The sequence below is a fragment of the Periophthalmus magnuspinnatus genome, chromosome 19, assembly GCF_009829125.3.
Source record: "Periophthalmus magnuspinnatus isolate fPerMag1 chromosome 19, fPerMag1.2.pri, whole genome shotgun sequence".
Taxonomy (NCBI): Eukaryota; Metazoa; Chordata; class Actinopteri; order Gobiiformes; family Gobiidae; genus Periophthalmus; species Periophthalmus magnuspinnatus.
The window spans coordinates 16,194,575-16,210,223 of NC_047144.1; the positions used below are offsets into that span (position 1 = coordinate 16,194,575).

Genomic DNA, 15,649 nt, shown 5'->3' on the forward strand with positions numbered 1-15,649 from the left:
ATATAACCAGGTGCTGTAAACAATTAAGCTGTTTTCTAATGTAGACTAAATCACAACACTGAGATCCCTAATGTGTAATTGAGAGTATTAGTATCCAATAAACATCTGTGGTCCCACGGAAATCCATCATGGCGCAGCCTTCTCTCACTTTGGTAACGCTGTGCCAGGCGTGCGTAAAAAGCGCATCCCTCTCCATCAGCGCCTCTCTGCATCCGCGTGCTTGAGTGTGTTGCGTGCGCGTTAGTGACATCAGCGAGGGGCCGGGCTCGCCCTGTGTTCAGAGGGAGCCTCCTCAGACTTCAGAGGCAGAAGAGGAGTTCACATCAGCGGCAGAGAGCAGCGCGTGGACGGGTCCCGTTTGAAGCGACGAACCACACCCCGAAACACGAGTCTTAAACCCGGATTAAAACCTCTAAACTGGACCAAAGACTGAACCAAACCCAAAGATGGCTTCACGCGCGAGGGAAGAGTCTTGCTGAGCCACAGGTTGAATGATGAAGTTCGGGAAGAGCGTGTGCGTGCTGAACGTGGGGGGAACCCGTTACGCCTTCACCCGCGAAGTGATTAGGGATTTCCCTCTGAGGCGCGTGAGCCGTCTGCACGCGTGCGTCACCGAGAAAGAAGTCCTCGAGCTCTGTGATGACTACGACCGGGACCGAAACGAGTTTTTCTTTGACCGTCACGCGCAGGCTTTCGTGTTCATCATGCTGTACGTGCGCTCTGGCAAACTCCGCTTCGTCCCCGGGATCTGCGAGCTTTCCTTTTACTCCGAGATGCTCTACTGGGGACTGGAGAGCGCGCATCTGGACTCGTGCTGCCAAAAGCGCTTGGATGACCGCATGTCAGAGGTCGGACTGGACACTTTGTCTGTGTCCGGGGAAGAGCCACAGAGTCCGGGGGAGGCAGCGCTCACCGGCCGCGCCAGATGGATGGAGAAAATGCGAAAAACATTTGAAGAGCCCAACTCGTCTGTGGCGGCGCAGCTTTTGGCGACTATCTCTGTGATTTTTGTCATTATTTCTATGGTTATGCTTTGTGCCAGCACTTTACCGGACTGGGACACGGCGAAGAGGAACACCGTAGAGGAGCACAGGTAGGAAGTAAAAGCAGAAAACTGTTGTGCGTAAAAGATGTGTGGTGGTTTGTGGTTTGTGCTTCATCAAGTCAGTGGTCTTTGAATAGGATTTAGAAGATTCTGGAGAAAGTAATTTACCATCAAAACCTGAAACATCCTGAACTAAATCTGCTTTGCAAGGCAGTAGACCATACGTGGGCTTGTATCTTGTGTTTGTGCCCTAACTGTGCGCGCGCCTTGTTCATCATTATTACAGTGTGTTCCTTCCGTTTACACCAAATCCAGCATCGGGTCATTGTTATGGCAACTATTATGTCAACACTAAGTTAGCACGCTTTAGACAAGACTTAGTAAATACGCCATTCATTTCCAGTCATTCATATCACGGTGCGTAAAAGCTATCTGTTTGGACAAAAGTCTAAGGTCATGGATGAGGGAGAAGCTTATCGGGCATTCAGTGTTTTTAAAGACTTATATTTTTACATTTTACTCCCAAAAATGTCATAAAGATGTAAATTGTTTGTAAAAGGGTAGTCAAAAAGACAAAAAGTATCGAAAATCTGACACTAATCGATGTTAATACTAGTATTGGTACTGATTTATGCACGTAACGATACTAAAAAAGTCACAGAAATGAACCTTTCCTGAACAGAATGATCTTGAGCTGAGCTGTTCACAAGCATAAGACACATAGACTCGTGTACGTCCATGGACCACAATGGAGCCAACCTGGACTACTGAGGGTTTACACAGAGGCCACATATAAGGCCACAAGGGAATATAAAAGAAAGTACTACTATTTATTGACTAATCCTGGTATCAGAAACGGTATTGAGTATCGAGGATATTCCTTAGTATCGAAATTGAGTTTGAAATTTTAGTATCATGACAACACTAATTTGTAAAAGCACAAGATTTGATGATTTCAGACCATTTTAATCTCACATTTGGTGTTAAATTAATGATTTATTCAAACAAAAATCGGTGCCTATCATAATTAGTTTTTAATCAAATCACAAATCAAACCATTTCTGCCAAAAAAAATTCTCATCAGTGATAAATTATGTGAATAAAATGAAACAGAATGAGCCAAAACACATTACATGTATTTTCATCATCTGTATTAATGGCTTCAGTGCAGTGTTTAGACTCTGGTTTAGTCCTGGTCCTGGTCTAGTCCTGGTTTAGCCCTAGTCTCGGTCTGGTCCTGGTTCAGTCCTAGTTTAGTTTTGGTTCAGTCCTAGTCCAGTCCTGGTTTACCCATGATCCTGACCTGGTTTAGTCATGGTCTAGTAGTCCTGGTTCAGTCCTGGTTTAGTCCTGGTTTGGTCCGGTTCTGGCCTTGGTTTAGTCCAGTTTTAGTTTTGGTTCAGTCCTGGTCCAGTCTTGGTTTATCCTTGGTTTAGTCCAGGTGTCGCCCTGGTCTAGTCCTGGTCTAACCCTGGTCCAGCCCTGATTTAGTCCTAATATAGTCTTGATTTTGCCCTGGTTTTGACCTGGTCTAGCCCTGGTTTAGTCCTAGTCTAGCCCTGGTCTAGCCCTGGTTTAGCCCCGATATAGTCTTGACTTTGCCATGGTTTAGCCTTGGTTTACTCCTGGTCTAGGCCTGGTTTAGTCCTGGTTCAGTCCTGTTCTAGTCCTGGTTTAGTCCTGGTTTAGTTCTTGGTTTAGTTTTGGTTCAGTCCTGTTCTAGTCCTCATCCAGTCCTGATTCAGTCCTGTTCTAGTCCTATTCTAGTCCTGGTTTAGTTTTGGTTCAGTCCTGTTCTAGTCCTCATCTAGTCCTGGTTTAGTCCTGGTTATTTCTGGTTCAGCCCTGTTCTAGCCCTATTACAGTCCTGCTTTAGTCCTGGTTTAGTCCCAGCTGGAGTCCCTCTTTTGTGTACTCTGTGTGCAGTGTTATTGCCTTAAGGCGCTATTTCTACTCTGTGGTTCTGTGAGTGAATCTGAGGGGAAAAAACATGAAGTGGGATTAGTCTCATGACCAGAGCTGAACGACAGGAACATAGATCAGTGTTCTGCGTCCGCTCGTGTCTTCAATTATGCATGTGTTTGTGGGAACGCCGGGATCCATTTGGAATCTGATTTTTCTTTCTAGTTTTCCCTGTAGTGTTGGAAAATGTTAGTTTTGTTATGTGTATGTTCTAAGTGGAGTTTTAGAATGCTTTTGGTGAGTCCTGTTTAATTCTGATGTAGACTTGGTTTGGTCCGGTTCTAGTCCTGGTTTAGTCCTGGTTTAATCCTGGTTTAATCCTGGTTTAATCCTGGTTTAGTCCTGGTTTATCCATGGTCTAGTCTTGGTTTAGTCCCAGCTTGTGCGGTTTTGGCAACAACTTATATATAAAACGGAATTATATGGAGGAACAAAGTGAAGTACAGTCAGCATTCACATCACAAAAGCCAGAGGGTTGTGAGTTGGAGTCCCCAGTCTGATCTAAATGCACTTAAGGCTGCACAAGGGGTTAAATTTCTCTACGGGGACAATTAGATCTATTTTGACATGGACATTTTGTGTCTTTAAACTTCACAGCATATGCAGTGTATGTATAAATGTAAAACAGCCTATTAAATTATTCTAATGTATTTTGATTGACGGGTGATACAAATTAGGCCTACTATAAAATGAATGTCAATGGGAGAATGTTGTATTGTTTCGTATTAATTGGCTTACTCCTGTCAACCCTGATTGGAAATTTCGAATAACTTTGAGGCTTAGGCAGAAGTGATAGAAAAACATTAGCTCAGCCCTATTGTGCTTGTGTCTCTATAGTTCTCATCTCTGACACCTTTGGATCATTATGTTGTAATTTGCACATTTTAAACCACAATATTCATCTAAAACGACTTAATAAAAGAAACAAGTCCACTGTCATCCATGTTAGAAAACTGCTGTGGCCAATGAGAGCTGACGCCGCCGAAAACACCATCACAATAAAGCGCTCCCTATCAGCGCCCCCCAATGGACGACTGCACATCACAGTAGAGAGCTGCACATTTTTTAAAATTTGTATCAAAATGACTATGTGACGCTGCCAAATCCTACAAGTATTACAGATTAAGAAAATAAAACTAGAGAAGAAAATGCGTATGTCACAGTGGGCGTGTACCTATGAAGGTGACAACAGAGGAAGATCGACAAAATGGCGTTTTGAGAATAAGCAATTAAAGATTACTCAAACATGAATCACTCTAACTACAACTTCAGAGACTTAATGAGAAGAAACAACTTAAAGATGGTTAAAAGTTCTAAAAAGAACAGTTTGTAAAATAGCTCTGATTTAACAAATATTCAGTTTAACAGTCTATGTTAACATCACTGGGGCCTATCCATACAATTGATCAGCAGGGTTAAACCTAATCCGACTTAAAAGTACCCAACATCATTCATCCTTGAGTGAATTAACCCGCTTTGAGAAGAAAGACAAGTTTGAACAACAAATACAATACAATACAACAATACAATACAATACAACAATACAATACAATACAATACAATACAACAATACAATACAATACAACAATAAGAAATCCATACTGCTACCACACACGCACTGGTAATTGTTAAAGCTTCTTTTGATTTGGGGTTTCTTCACACCAGATGTTTGAAAAAGCAAGAGTGTACTGCTAAATAAGATTAAAATTATTGATTAAACAAGAACGAAATCCAATGTAAATAGGAGAATTGGGATTAAACCAGATTAGCATTAGCTGTGCCCTATGATATGTTAGTGAAGTTAGCAAGTTTTACTGATACCAAATCCAGTGTAGGTTTATTCTCATCAGAAAGGTGATTGAGCTCTTTGCTTTGGGTTGCCAGATCCTATGACTAAAGCCAGTTTGTACTAAACCCAAAATAGCTGTGATGTGGCTTTCATATTTAACAGCTAACAACACCACCGCCTTCAGTTGAATTTGTTTTGTAGTTTTAAAGGGCCCATATTACTCTATTTTCTGATCTCTGTTCTAATGTTGTTTCCTCATCTCAAACACACCTGGAGTTGTGTTTTGTTTCATTCACACACGTTTAACACACAAACCCTGCATATTTAGGCTGAGTTCTTCTCTCAAACCGCAAATACTCTGTTCTACCACTTCATGACATCACAAGGTGGAACACAGCATTTTGAGCTTTGTAGATGTAAACAGACTAATAACAAAGGGTTACTCAAACATGTGTGAATGAAATAAAACACAGTTGTAGGTATGTTTTGATGACATTAGCTCCCAATGGACACTGCACTTTAATAATGTGGAACTTGTTTCATTTTTATTAAGTTGTTTTAGATCAGACATGTCAGACTCAGGCCCGTGGGTCAAATTTGGCTCTTGATATAAATATATTTGACCCGCAAGATCATATCAAATATGTATTAGAGCTGGCCCGGCTGCTGCTTCAATATAGAGCATGCACCTTTAATACTATGAATCCCAGAATGCTTTGCAAATGTGTTGGCGCCGGGCTCCACCACTTCTGTTGACACTCATTAGTATGTGCTACCTGTCGCCTCACTCAAATTTAATCCACCCCTTCTGAAAAACATGCAGATGTTGAAAATTTTCAATAAATATTTAGTTTGGCCCGCGATTTAGCCACAGATTTAATTTTGGCCCTCTGTGAATTTGAGTTTGACACCCCTGTTTTAGATTAATGTTGCGATTTTAAAATTATGCTATTTAGAACAATGACAGAGCAGACACAAGCACAAGCGAAAATGTTTTGACGTCTTGTGAACGCAATCTATAATGCGAAATAAAATCCACAAACTTGAAACTCCCAGCTGCCCGAAGTCCCCGTCCCCGTGTTTGAGAACCACTCATATACCTCGCTCAGTTCACCTGACTGTGTAAACAACAAGGACAAACAGCCTGCCATAAACCCGGTTTCACCATCCAGCTTTGACAGTGACACAGGAAGACAAGCTAATGGAAACCAAACAGGAGCTGATCCCAAGTCCCCAGCTCCAAATCCCCAGCCCCGAGACCTCAGTACACAGCCCCAAGCCCCCAGCCCTTAGACCTGAGTACCCAGAGCCGAGCCCTCAGCCCCAAGCCCACAGCCCCGAGTCCACAACCCTTAGACCCCATTGCCCAACCCCAAGCTCTGAATGCTGATTTAAGGTTTGAAATTGGACCATTTTCAGTTTTTGGTTTATCAGCTGCTAAATAAAGATAGAGAGGAGGCTTTTGTCTTTATAAGGTGAGGTTATGGAGTATCTGGAACAGCCACAGTGGTTAGGTAATCATACTAAATGTAGCTTATAATCAAAAGGATGAAATAAAAACAACCACAGACCAAACATGTGTTTTTATCAGGAGTGGTGGAATGTAACAAAGTAAAAGTAAAGTACTGTGTTTAAGTATACATTTTAGGCATTTGTAGTTTACTTAAATGGATTTTAAAGGTATACTTTTTACTTTTCCTTCAGTACATTTGAGAGCAGTATCTGTACTTTCTACTCCACTACATTTTTTGATTGAAAATGAAAAGTATTTGTTATTATTGATTGAGACCTGCTGAAAAGGCTTGGGGTTTATTTTTAACATGTTCATAATCTGAGCAAACAAAATAAAAATCATCACATTTGAAGCTTTATTAGATCTGAAAATCTGAGTGATGTACTTTTACTTTTTAACAGTTACTTTAATAATTTTACTTAAGTAGATTTACTGTGATACTTTTACTTGAATATTTTTTTTGCTCCAGTATTTGTACTTTTATTTAACTAACAAACCTGAGTACTTCATCCGCCACTTATTATTAGCATGAAAACTGCTAGCTGAATTCACTTCATGTTAACAAACCAGCTATTGCTAACTGTAAGCTAAAGGAATGTATTTGCTAAAATGGGACTACTGAACTGTGTACATTGTGTTTTAATGGCATGCTCTACGGTTCATAGTCATTTTTGGTCATTTAAATTTTAGTCGTGTGCTGCCTCTAGTGGTCACTGTGATTTCAAGTACTATGTGACATCACACACTTCTGCTCTGATTGCAGTCAGGTGTTTGTAATCCGAAAGAACGGGGCGAAGTTTTAAGTGTGGTCACCTGATCATGGGCGCGCTTCTGGCTCTATCGACTGGCCCCAATTTGCTTTACGTTGAAAAACTGTGGCCCCTCTTTCTGTAACTGCTGCTGTCAGACTCGTCATGTTGGTATTAAAATGTTCGTATTAACCCGCTCTACATGATCCTGGTGTTTTTATTGTGTTTATAAATCAAGATATGAACATTAATAACAGATAAATCAGGCGCCTTCTTTCCCCTAGGTCGTTCTCGCTAACATTAACAATAGGTTTGATTGACTGCGTTGCTAAGCACTCGCTCAAAGCTAAACCAGCAGTGCGAGCGGGAAGAGGCGTTACGTTCAAGAACCTCACTCCAGATGACCTCTTTAGTTCTTAATAAGTAACTTGGCTCCAATTGGCCGCTATAACTGCTATCCTTGATGAGCTTCATTTGCCTGGAGCCGAACGCCGTTGGTGACGTCACACTCACTTAGTCCACTTCTTGATACAGTCTATGAGACAGAGGTGGGAAAAAATCTAGTTACCAGTTGCCTGAGACACAGCCCTAGAAACAGCATGAAACATCTGATAAGCTAACGAGCTAAACTGTTCTATCCTTAGTAAAATGTTTCTTTTTTGATGTCTGCAGCTCGTATGTCCCGAATAATCGTTTGTTTCCAATGTATCGTCTTTAAAACCCATCTTGACGTGTGTTTCTGACTAAGGTAGATCTAAAAATGTCATCATCCACCTCCAGCGCACCACTGTATTTTAAACTTGGATCATTTCTGACACCTCACCGGGAGGATAGGGGCTTTCAGCGTTCACCTCGGTAACTCCTGCTGGTTTTCAAAGTGGTGAAGCTATAAGGATTTTATATTAGGCTTTTCATTAGTAGGTTTTTGCTGAGTCACTGGGCCAGTTCACGATGGTGCAGAGGAGGGAGAGGGGACATTAAATATATGGTGCAGAGGAGGGACATTAAATATATGGTGCAGAGGAGGGACATTAAATATATGGTGCAGAGGAGGGACATTAAATATATGGTGCAGAGGAGGGACATTAAATATATGGTGCAGAGGAGGGACATTGAATATATGGTGCAGAGGAGGGATTGTGAAAATATGGGTAGAAAGATGCTAATGTTAGCACAGGAAGCCTAGAGGAAGTCCAAAGAGCAGATTTATGACGTAGTGAAAAACAACATGGAGAATGGCTTTAGAGAAACACATTTTTCACTGTGTCAAGGGAGTGGGTGTTGTAAGTGGATACTGTTGTGTCCTTGGGCAAGACACTTCAACTTCTCTGCCTATAGTACTGTGTGTGTGTGTATATATGTATGTGTGTGTGTGCGTTTGTACGTGTGTGTGTGCGTGTATGGGGGTGTGCGTGTATGTGCGAGTGTGTATGTGTGTGTAGATGTATGTGTGTATATGTGTGTGTGTTTGTATGCATGCGTTTGTGTGTGTATATGCATGTGTGTATATGTGTGTGCGTGTGTATGCGTGCATTCGTGTGCGTATATGCATGCGTGTGTGTTCGTGTGTGTGTGTATATGTGTGTGCATGCGTGTGTGTGGAACCACAGAGTGCTTCCTGTGTGTTGCTCTGAAGGCCAAACAAAGGCAGTGCTATATGTGTGTTCATTCATCACTCGTCTCTTATGTCATGTTTTTATTTTATTTATTTGTTTGTTTGTTTGTTTGTTTATCTCTGTCTACACAGGGAGACCCAATGCGAGGACTTTAGACTCTCGTTTTCATGTTTTAAAGTTATATTTTGTGCAGGATTCAGAACACTGTTGAAAACCGCAGCGTTTCACATTTTCATATATAAAATGATGTATTCAAAAAAACTAAGAGGAAGCTAGCAGTTAAATGAGGCTAAAACAATGGCTGCAAACATCAACGTTGCTTAGTAGCACAATGTACCACTTGAACTCCTGCTTGTCGCAACATTACTGCTTTGCCTATAATGTTCCACAGTATGGTATTAAACCCCTTGCATCAAATCTATTTCAGTTTTGCAAAAAAAAAAAAAAAAAAATTAATGCTATACAGTGGAACATTCCAGACAAAGTAATAACATCTACATGGAGACCTTTTTTTTTTAAGTCATATTGAGTCATATTTGTACATCTGAGACATTTCCTACAAAAACATAGACCTACTTAAAGCTGCATTATGTAACATTTCTGGAGCAGCATCCACCACTTGCTTGTCTCCCTGGAGATGTTATTGCTTTACCTGGAATGTTCCACAGTATGACATCTGAAAATCTTAAAGTTTATCCGTGAAGACAAGCAGGTGACAATGTACAGGCAAGATCTGTGGAGAGGTGATGCTGCTCAGAGTTTGTTTGTTTTTTTTATATGAGTTAAAACACCTGTAATTGAAAAAATGCAAGATGGATATGCTTAATGCCATACGGTGGAACATTTTAGACAAAGCATTTCAATTTCTATACCACATTTGAAATAATTTCAGCTGACCAAAGTGCTTCACATAAAAGTCACCAAAAAAAACAACAACAACAAATAAGCAGATACATACTGTACATAGGAAAAGAACAATAAAACATTAACATTTCCATGGAGACAAACAGGTGATGGACGCTCTACCAGAAAAGTTACATAGTACATCTTCAAAATAAACTGCCTCCAGTAGAATAACAAAGCTACAGTATATTGTACATGAGCTAGATCCATGTAGAAGCCAAAGGGTGAATCACTCCCATGAATCCAAAAATCCCAGACAGACAGAATGAGACAATCTGCCCCTCTCCCCCCTCCCCTTGCCCCTCGGGTCCTGTCTGCACCTGCTCCTGCTCCTGCTCCTGCCAGGGCGTCTGCTTCTACAGTGGCCCCTCCAGATTTCACAGTGGTGAGCCATTAGCCAAAGCTACAGCCCAATGGGAGCCAATGGGAGCTCGGACGAGTGGTCAGACACGAGGTACTGAGATGAGACAGTTTCAAATCTGGTTCATTCGATTTACCGTTTGACCATAAAACATTTATAAGTACATTAACAGAACATTGTATTTTTTTTTCTAGAATAGTGTAAATTTGTCCAAGTTCAGACCTAATTTGGTTTAATTTTCGTTCCTTTTTAGAGAGGGGGTATTTTACTTCTATGGGGTATTAAACAGGAGGTATTTCACTTATATGGGGTATTAAAGAGGGGGTATTTTACTTCTATAGGGTATTAAAGAGGGGGTATTTACTTCTATGGGGTATTAAAGAGGGGGTATTTTACTTCTATAGGGTATTAAAGAGGGGGTATTTAATTCTATGGAGTATTAAAGAGAGGGTATTTACTTCTATGGGGTATTAACTACTAACACATAACATATTTAGATCACCATGTTTCCTTTTATTGTTTTGAAAATGCGATATTCACTGCTAAGTCGCTCCTCCTTCAGAGCAATATCACAAAACAATCAGCGTGCATCGTGCTAATGAAACTACTGCACATTACACCAGGTTTGTGAAGTTGTAGTGTACAGTTTTGTATCATGTTTTTGTATATTTATGGACAATTGTCGTGTGGAAACCTGGGTGATATAGAATCTTCTAGCTAACCGTAATGGGCTTGACATACGGGGAGCGACTAACGACAGCGTGCAGCGACACTCATCACATAGGCTTTAAAATCGAACACACGGGCAGCGACAAACTGCGGCGACTAGCGGCAGCTTGTCACGTCGCGCTCTGTTCCAGAGCAGATCGCGAGCCTCCTACACGTCTGATTGGCTGTTTATTTGGAGGGAATTTTGAGGTTAATAGCGGTAGATGGGAAAAAAACGCTAAAATTAAATCTCGTAAAGTTTTGCTTCATTTGACAAAAATATTACAATTGGTTGCACTCTACAAAACAAAAAAAAGCAATCCTGGGTCCACCCTATTCTGCAGCTAATTCTGTTTAATGTAAAAACCTTAAATAAATATATTTTTTTAATGTTGAATCAGTCTTTAATCCATTTGGTTATAAGCCTCCATAAATTTATCTGAATTAACAAATTTGCGCATGTTAACTTACCTCTCATATTCACCCTGGCACCAACGAGTTCCCAGGCAGCTGCTTTTTTTGATATATCTCGGTAGTCTCTTTGAAATATGTCAAAAAGAATTGGGAAATCCGACACCGTGAGTCTCATTTTCTCCTCCATGATGTTTCTGAAGTGGACAGTGCATTGGCTCGTCAATCAAACTCTCGCTGATTGGCTGTTGTGCAGGCGACAGCGATAAAAGTACAACATTTTTCAACTTTCATTAGTCACGTCACAGGCCCACGTGTGCACGTCGACATGCACGAGCGCGAGGTTTTCACGTGCACGACTTTCGCTTGTCACGGAGGTGAGAGAGACGAGCGATTTTCGCAGTGCCGCACAGGTACCATTGAAAATAAATGGAGAGCGAGCAACGTCGCTCCCCATGTGTCGAGCCCATAAGGATGGTTCAAATAGGACCCGGGAGAGATCACTTAATTATGCAAACATGCATGGATGACATCTGAGGCCTCTTCAGGCATGTTTTTGACAAGTGAAGAACATATTACACACAGCACACACTAATTTTAGAAAAAAAATAATGCCCATTATCATGTTCTCTCGTGGGAGACAATTAACCATGTGTGTTTTGCTTGACTCTGCTAATTACTATCAGGCCAAGCTAGTAATTAAGTAGAGCTAATAATACAGGTCAATTATACCATATGTTATTGCCCCAAGTGAATATCAGATCCAGTCCACTCTGTCCATAACACAAAAGCACATGTCATACACAGACAGGGCTGGGCTTTTAATTGCATTTGTGAGCAAATAGTTTTAATTTGTTGAATGAGCAGCTTGGGGCTTTTTAAATTAGATCTATTCTGCAAACTGGACTTTTTAGAGCTTTTAACCATGTTCTAGTTGTTTCTTCTCATTGAGCCTCTGAAGTTGTATTTGGAGTGATTCATGTTTGATTAGTCTTTAATCGACTATTTTCAAGACGCCATTTTTTCGATCTACCCCTGTTTTCACCTCCACTGGTACATGCCCACTGTGACGTACGCACTTTCTTCTCCAGTTTTATTTTCTTAATCGGTGATCGTAGGATTTGGACATGTAGTCATTTAGCTATTTTGCGGCCCCTATCCATAGGGTTTGTTGTGATGACGCTTAGGACGACGTCAGCTCCCATTGGGCACTACAGTTTTCTAACACGGAAGTCAGCGGATTTGTTTCTTTTATGAAGTTGTCTTAGATGAATATTGTGTAAATTATAACATAATGATCCACAGATGTCAGAGATTAGAACTATAGAGACACAAGCGACACAGTATCTTTTAAGGTCAGATCTGTGGAGAGACAGCCTATCTATATTTTTCAAGTTGGTATTTTTTTTATCAATAGAAACACCTGTAATTCCTTTTTAATGTCACACTGTGTAACTTTCCAGTCTAAACAAGTAGGTGAAATCCAGGCAAAAGTATTATCTTGTTCATGAACCTTATTACTGATACTTTACAGTGACATCACGCTGAGTGAGTTGTACATGTATGCCTGTGGTGGAATGTTCAGCAGTTACCAGGGAGACACAATGCACACATTAGCAAACACTGTCTTCAAACTTTTCTGAAAATGCAATAAAAATACAAAGTTAATTTAATCAGCACATTTTCAAGAGTCTGTGATCAACACGAGGGTTCATGGAGAGTGGCTAACTGAAAAACTGTTGGCTAATGCTAGCTAACTGTGAGAGGGACTTGTTTAACAGCACAAATCAGCTGACTTGTTGTTTGTAGTTCAAATAAAGCCAACTGTTTCTGGTCAGATTGTGTTAAAATAAAGCTTAACTTGAGTAACACAGCTTCAGACAGAGCAGTGCCTACAGTTAGCATGACACCCACAGGGAATGTTGGTGACATCAGCTGCAAAGGAACAATTAAATGTAAAAATATGAATGCTATGTTTGTGGCAGTATTTCCTCCACCTGTATTCCTATTTATAAAAACAACAAAATAAACAAGTCTTCCTCCAGCTAGCTTCTCAAGTTCCCATTAAATTAGTAAAAATCAAGCTCTATAACGACCCATGCTTTCGCCTCTGCTCCTCGGGCGCGTTCACACATGCCTCCTGATATGATCCCATTATTACAGGCCGCGTCTATGGCTTGGCGGTGCACTCTCCTCTGATGTGATTTGGTCTAATTGTCCTGACGTTTTCCTGGGTTTGTGGTTCACACTGAGTCTTAATGTCTTCATATCTCCATCATTCACTCTGATTGCCAGATCATACGTAGACATAGTGCAGTGTAATTATGTATATGGAGTTTGGTTCACTGTTTGGTTCTCAAGCTGTGGGACGTGTACAGCTTTAAAGGTCCTATATTACACGAAATGAACTCTTGTGAACTTTAAGCCAGGTTATGATGTTGTTACCTCCTCAAAAACAGACCTGGAGTTGTGTTTTGTTTCATTCACACATGTTTAAATAACGTTTTATTATTAGAGTGTCTATATCTCCAAAGCTCAAAATGTTCTGTTCCACCTTGTGATGTCATGAAGTGGTAGTTTTCAAGTTAACTCCTTTTAACTTTTGCTTAGTAGAGATTGGCAATTCCAGGGCTGAAATTATCCAAATGATTCCAGTGAAGGTGTGTGGAGTTTAAAAACACAGTGGAGCACTTCCTGTATTACCACATGATGACATCACAAGGTGGAACAGAGTGTTTTCAGTCTGAGAGAAGAACTCCTTTTCAGCTGTTTACTACTGTTTTTATTGTCTGTTTCTAATGTAAAATACTTCTGCCGTTAACAGGACTGAAAAGTAAAAAGTACTTTTCATACGATTTGAGGGGTTATTTACCATGTTTGTGACAACATCCTGACAAATTTTTTCAAGTTCAAGCTGCGGCTTTGAACAAAACAAAAATAAATACACAAAATTCATCAAAAAAAAGTTAAGAAATGGATTCATATTGTTACTGTTGAACAAAATATGTTTCATTTTGGTCTATATCACTACATTATATACTTTAACAAAATAACAGCATTTGAGTGAAATACTTTTACTTTTTACTCTTTAAGTACATTTTTAAACAGGTACCTAAATACTTTTACTTTACTACTGATACAACAGTTTAATGCCACACTGTGAAACATTTCAGGTAGAGCATCAACATTACGTCATTGTTTAGAGCACTTACATCCTGTGTGTTCTTTGTACCTCTCATAATCTACATTCCCCTGCTTCCTTTGGCTGGTCTTACCCTTAATATTTACATAATTGCTCACTCTCTCTATCTGCAGCCACTTCCTGTCCTCATCCCTCTCTTCTCTCTCTCTCTCTCTATAGGATCGTGGAGGCCGTTTGCATCGGTTGGTTCACCGCTGAGTGCATTGTGCGGTTTCTAGTCGCTCGGAGCAAGTGGGATTTCCTTCGTCGTCCTCTGAACATCATCGATGTCATTGCTATCACCCCGTACTACGTCACCATGGCATTAGCCGGAGCGGGAATGCCAGGGGCCGGACTCGGAGTAGCCGGAATCATCTTACGAATTTTACGAATGATGCGGGTATTTTGGCTAATGAAGCTAGCTCGGCACTTCCTGGGCCTGCAAACTCTTGGGCTAACGCTACGCCGATGCTACCGGGAAATGGTGATGCTGATGGTTTTCGTGTTCGTTGCCATGGCGATTTACAGCGCGCTAGCCCAGTTGCTAGAGCACGGTCTGGACAAGGAATCACCGAATAGCGATTATGCTAGCATTCCGGCAGCGGCGTGGTGGGTGATCATCTCCATGACGACGGTTGGGTACGGGGATGTGTACCCGATAACGATTGCGGGACGGGTGCTAGGAGGGTTTTGCGTGGTTAGCGGGATAGTCCTGCTAGCATTACCCATAACATTTATCTACCACAGTTTTGTACAGTGTTACCATGAACTGAAACTTCGCTCAGCCCGATACGCTCGCAGTCTGGTTGCCGTGGAGATAACGCAGTGAGATTTTACAAACTTTACAAAGTAGAACACAATGAGGACCTCCATTTTTACCCCTGCTCTGTCCCTTTATCTGTACAGCATAAGACGACTCTACTGTGTATTCAGATAAGATGTCTGTGTAATCCCTCGGTCGTCCAGGTATGACCCATTGTAAAAGAAAATTTCAATTCTGTCAATGGGGCAAAATGTTTTTAGATTGAAGACTTCTCATCCAAGCCACTTCTTCAGTTCTGGCCGGATAGTTGATGGACACTGCCTTATATCGGTCTGAAGGGAAGAGCTAACTACACAGAAAAACTAACACACCTTCAAGGAAAACAATAGTGCTAGCCAGTATGCTAATAGTTGTGAGAGTACCCATTAGGGACTGGAACACGGACTGTTTAAAGAAGTGGACTGAGCGAGTGTGACGTCACCCACAGCTTTCGGCTCCAGTCAAATGAAGCTCATCGAAGGTAGCGGTTATAGGGGGCAATTTGGAGACGAGTCGCATATTGGAAATTCCGACCACGAGTATCATAGCAACCAAAGAGCCAATCTGGAGTGAGGCTGTTGAAGGTAACGCCCCTCCCCGCCCGCACCA

The 15,649-nt window shown here is 41.1% G+C and overlaps 1 protein-coding gene across 1 annotated transcript; it reads left to right on the plus strand.

Moving 5' to 3' along the window:
• Positions 1 to 305: 305 nt before the first annotated feature.
• On the plus strand, positions 306 to 15,213 carry kcng3 (potassium voltage-gated channel, subfamily G, member 3). The gene is made up of 2 exons (XM_033984917.2): positions 306 to 1,093; positions 14,419 to 15,213. The coding sequence occupies exons 1-2, from the start codon at positions 492 to 494 to the stop codon at positions 15,065 to 15,067; spliced, it is 1,251 nt and encodes a 416-aa protein (XP_033840808.1). The 5' UTR covers positions 306 to 491; the 3' UTR covers positions 15,068 to 15,213.
• The last annotated feature ends 436 nt before the right edge of the window (positions 15,214 to 15,649 follow it).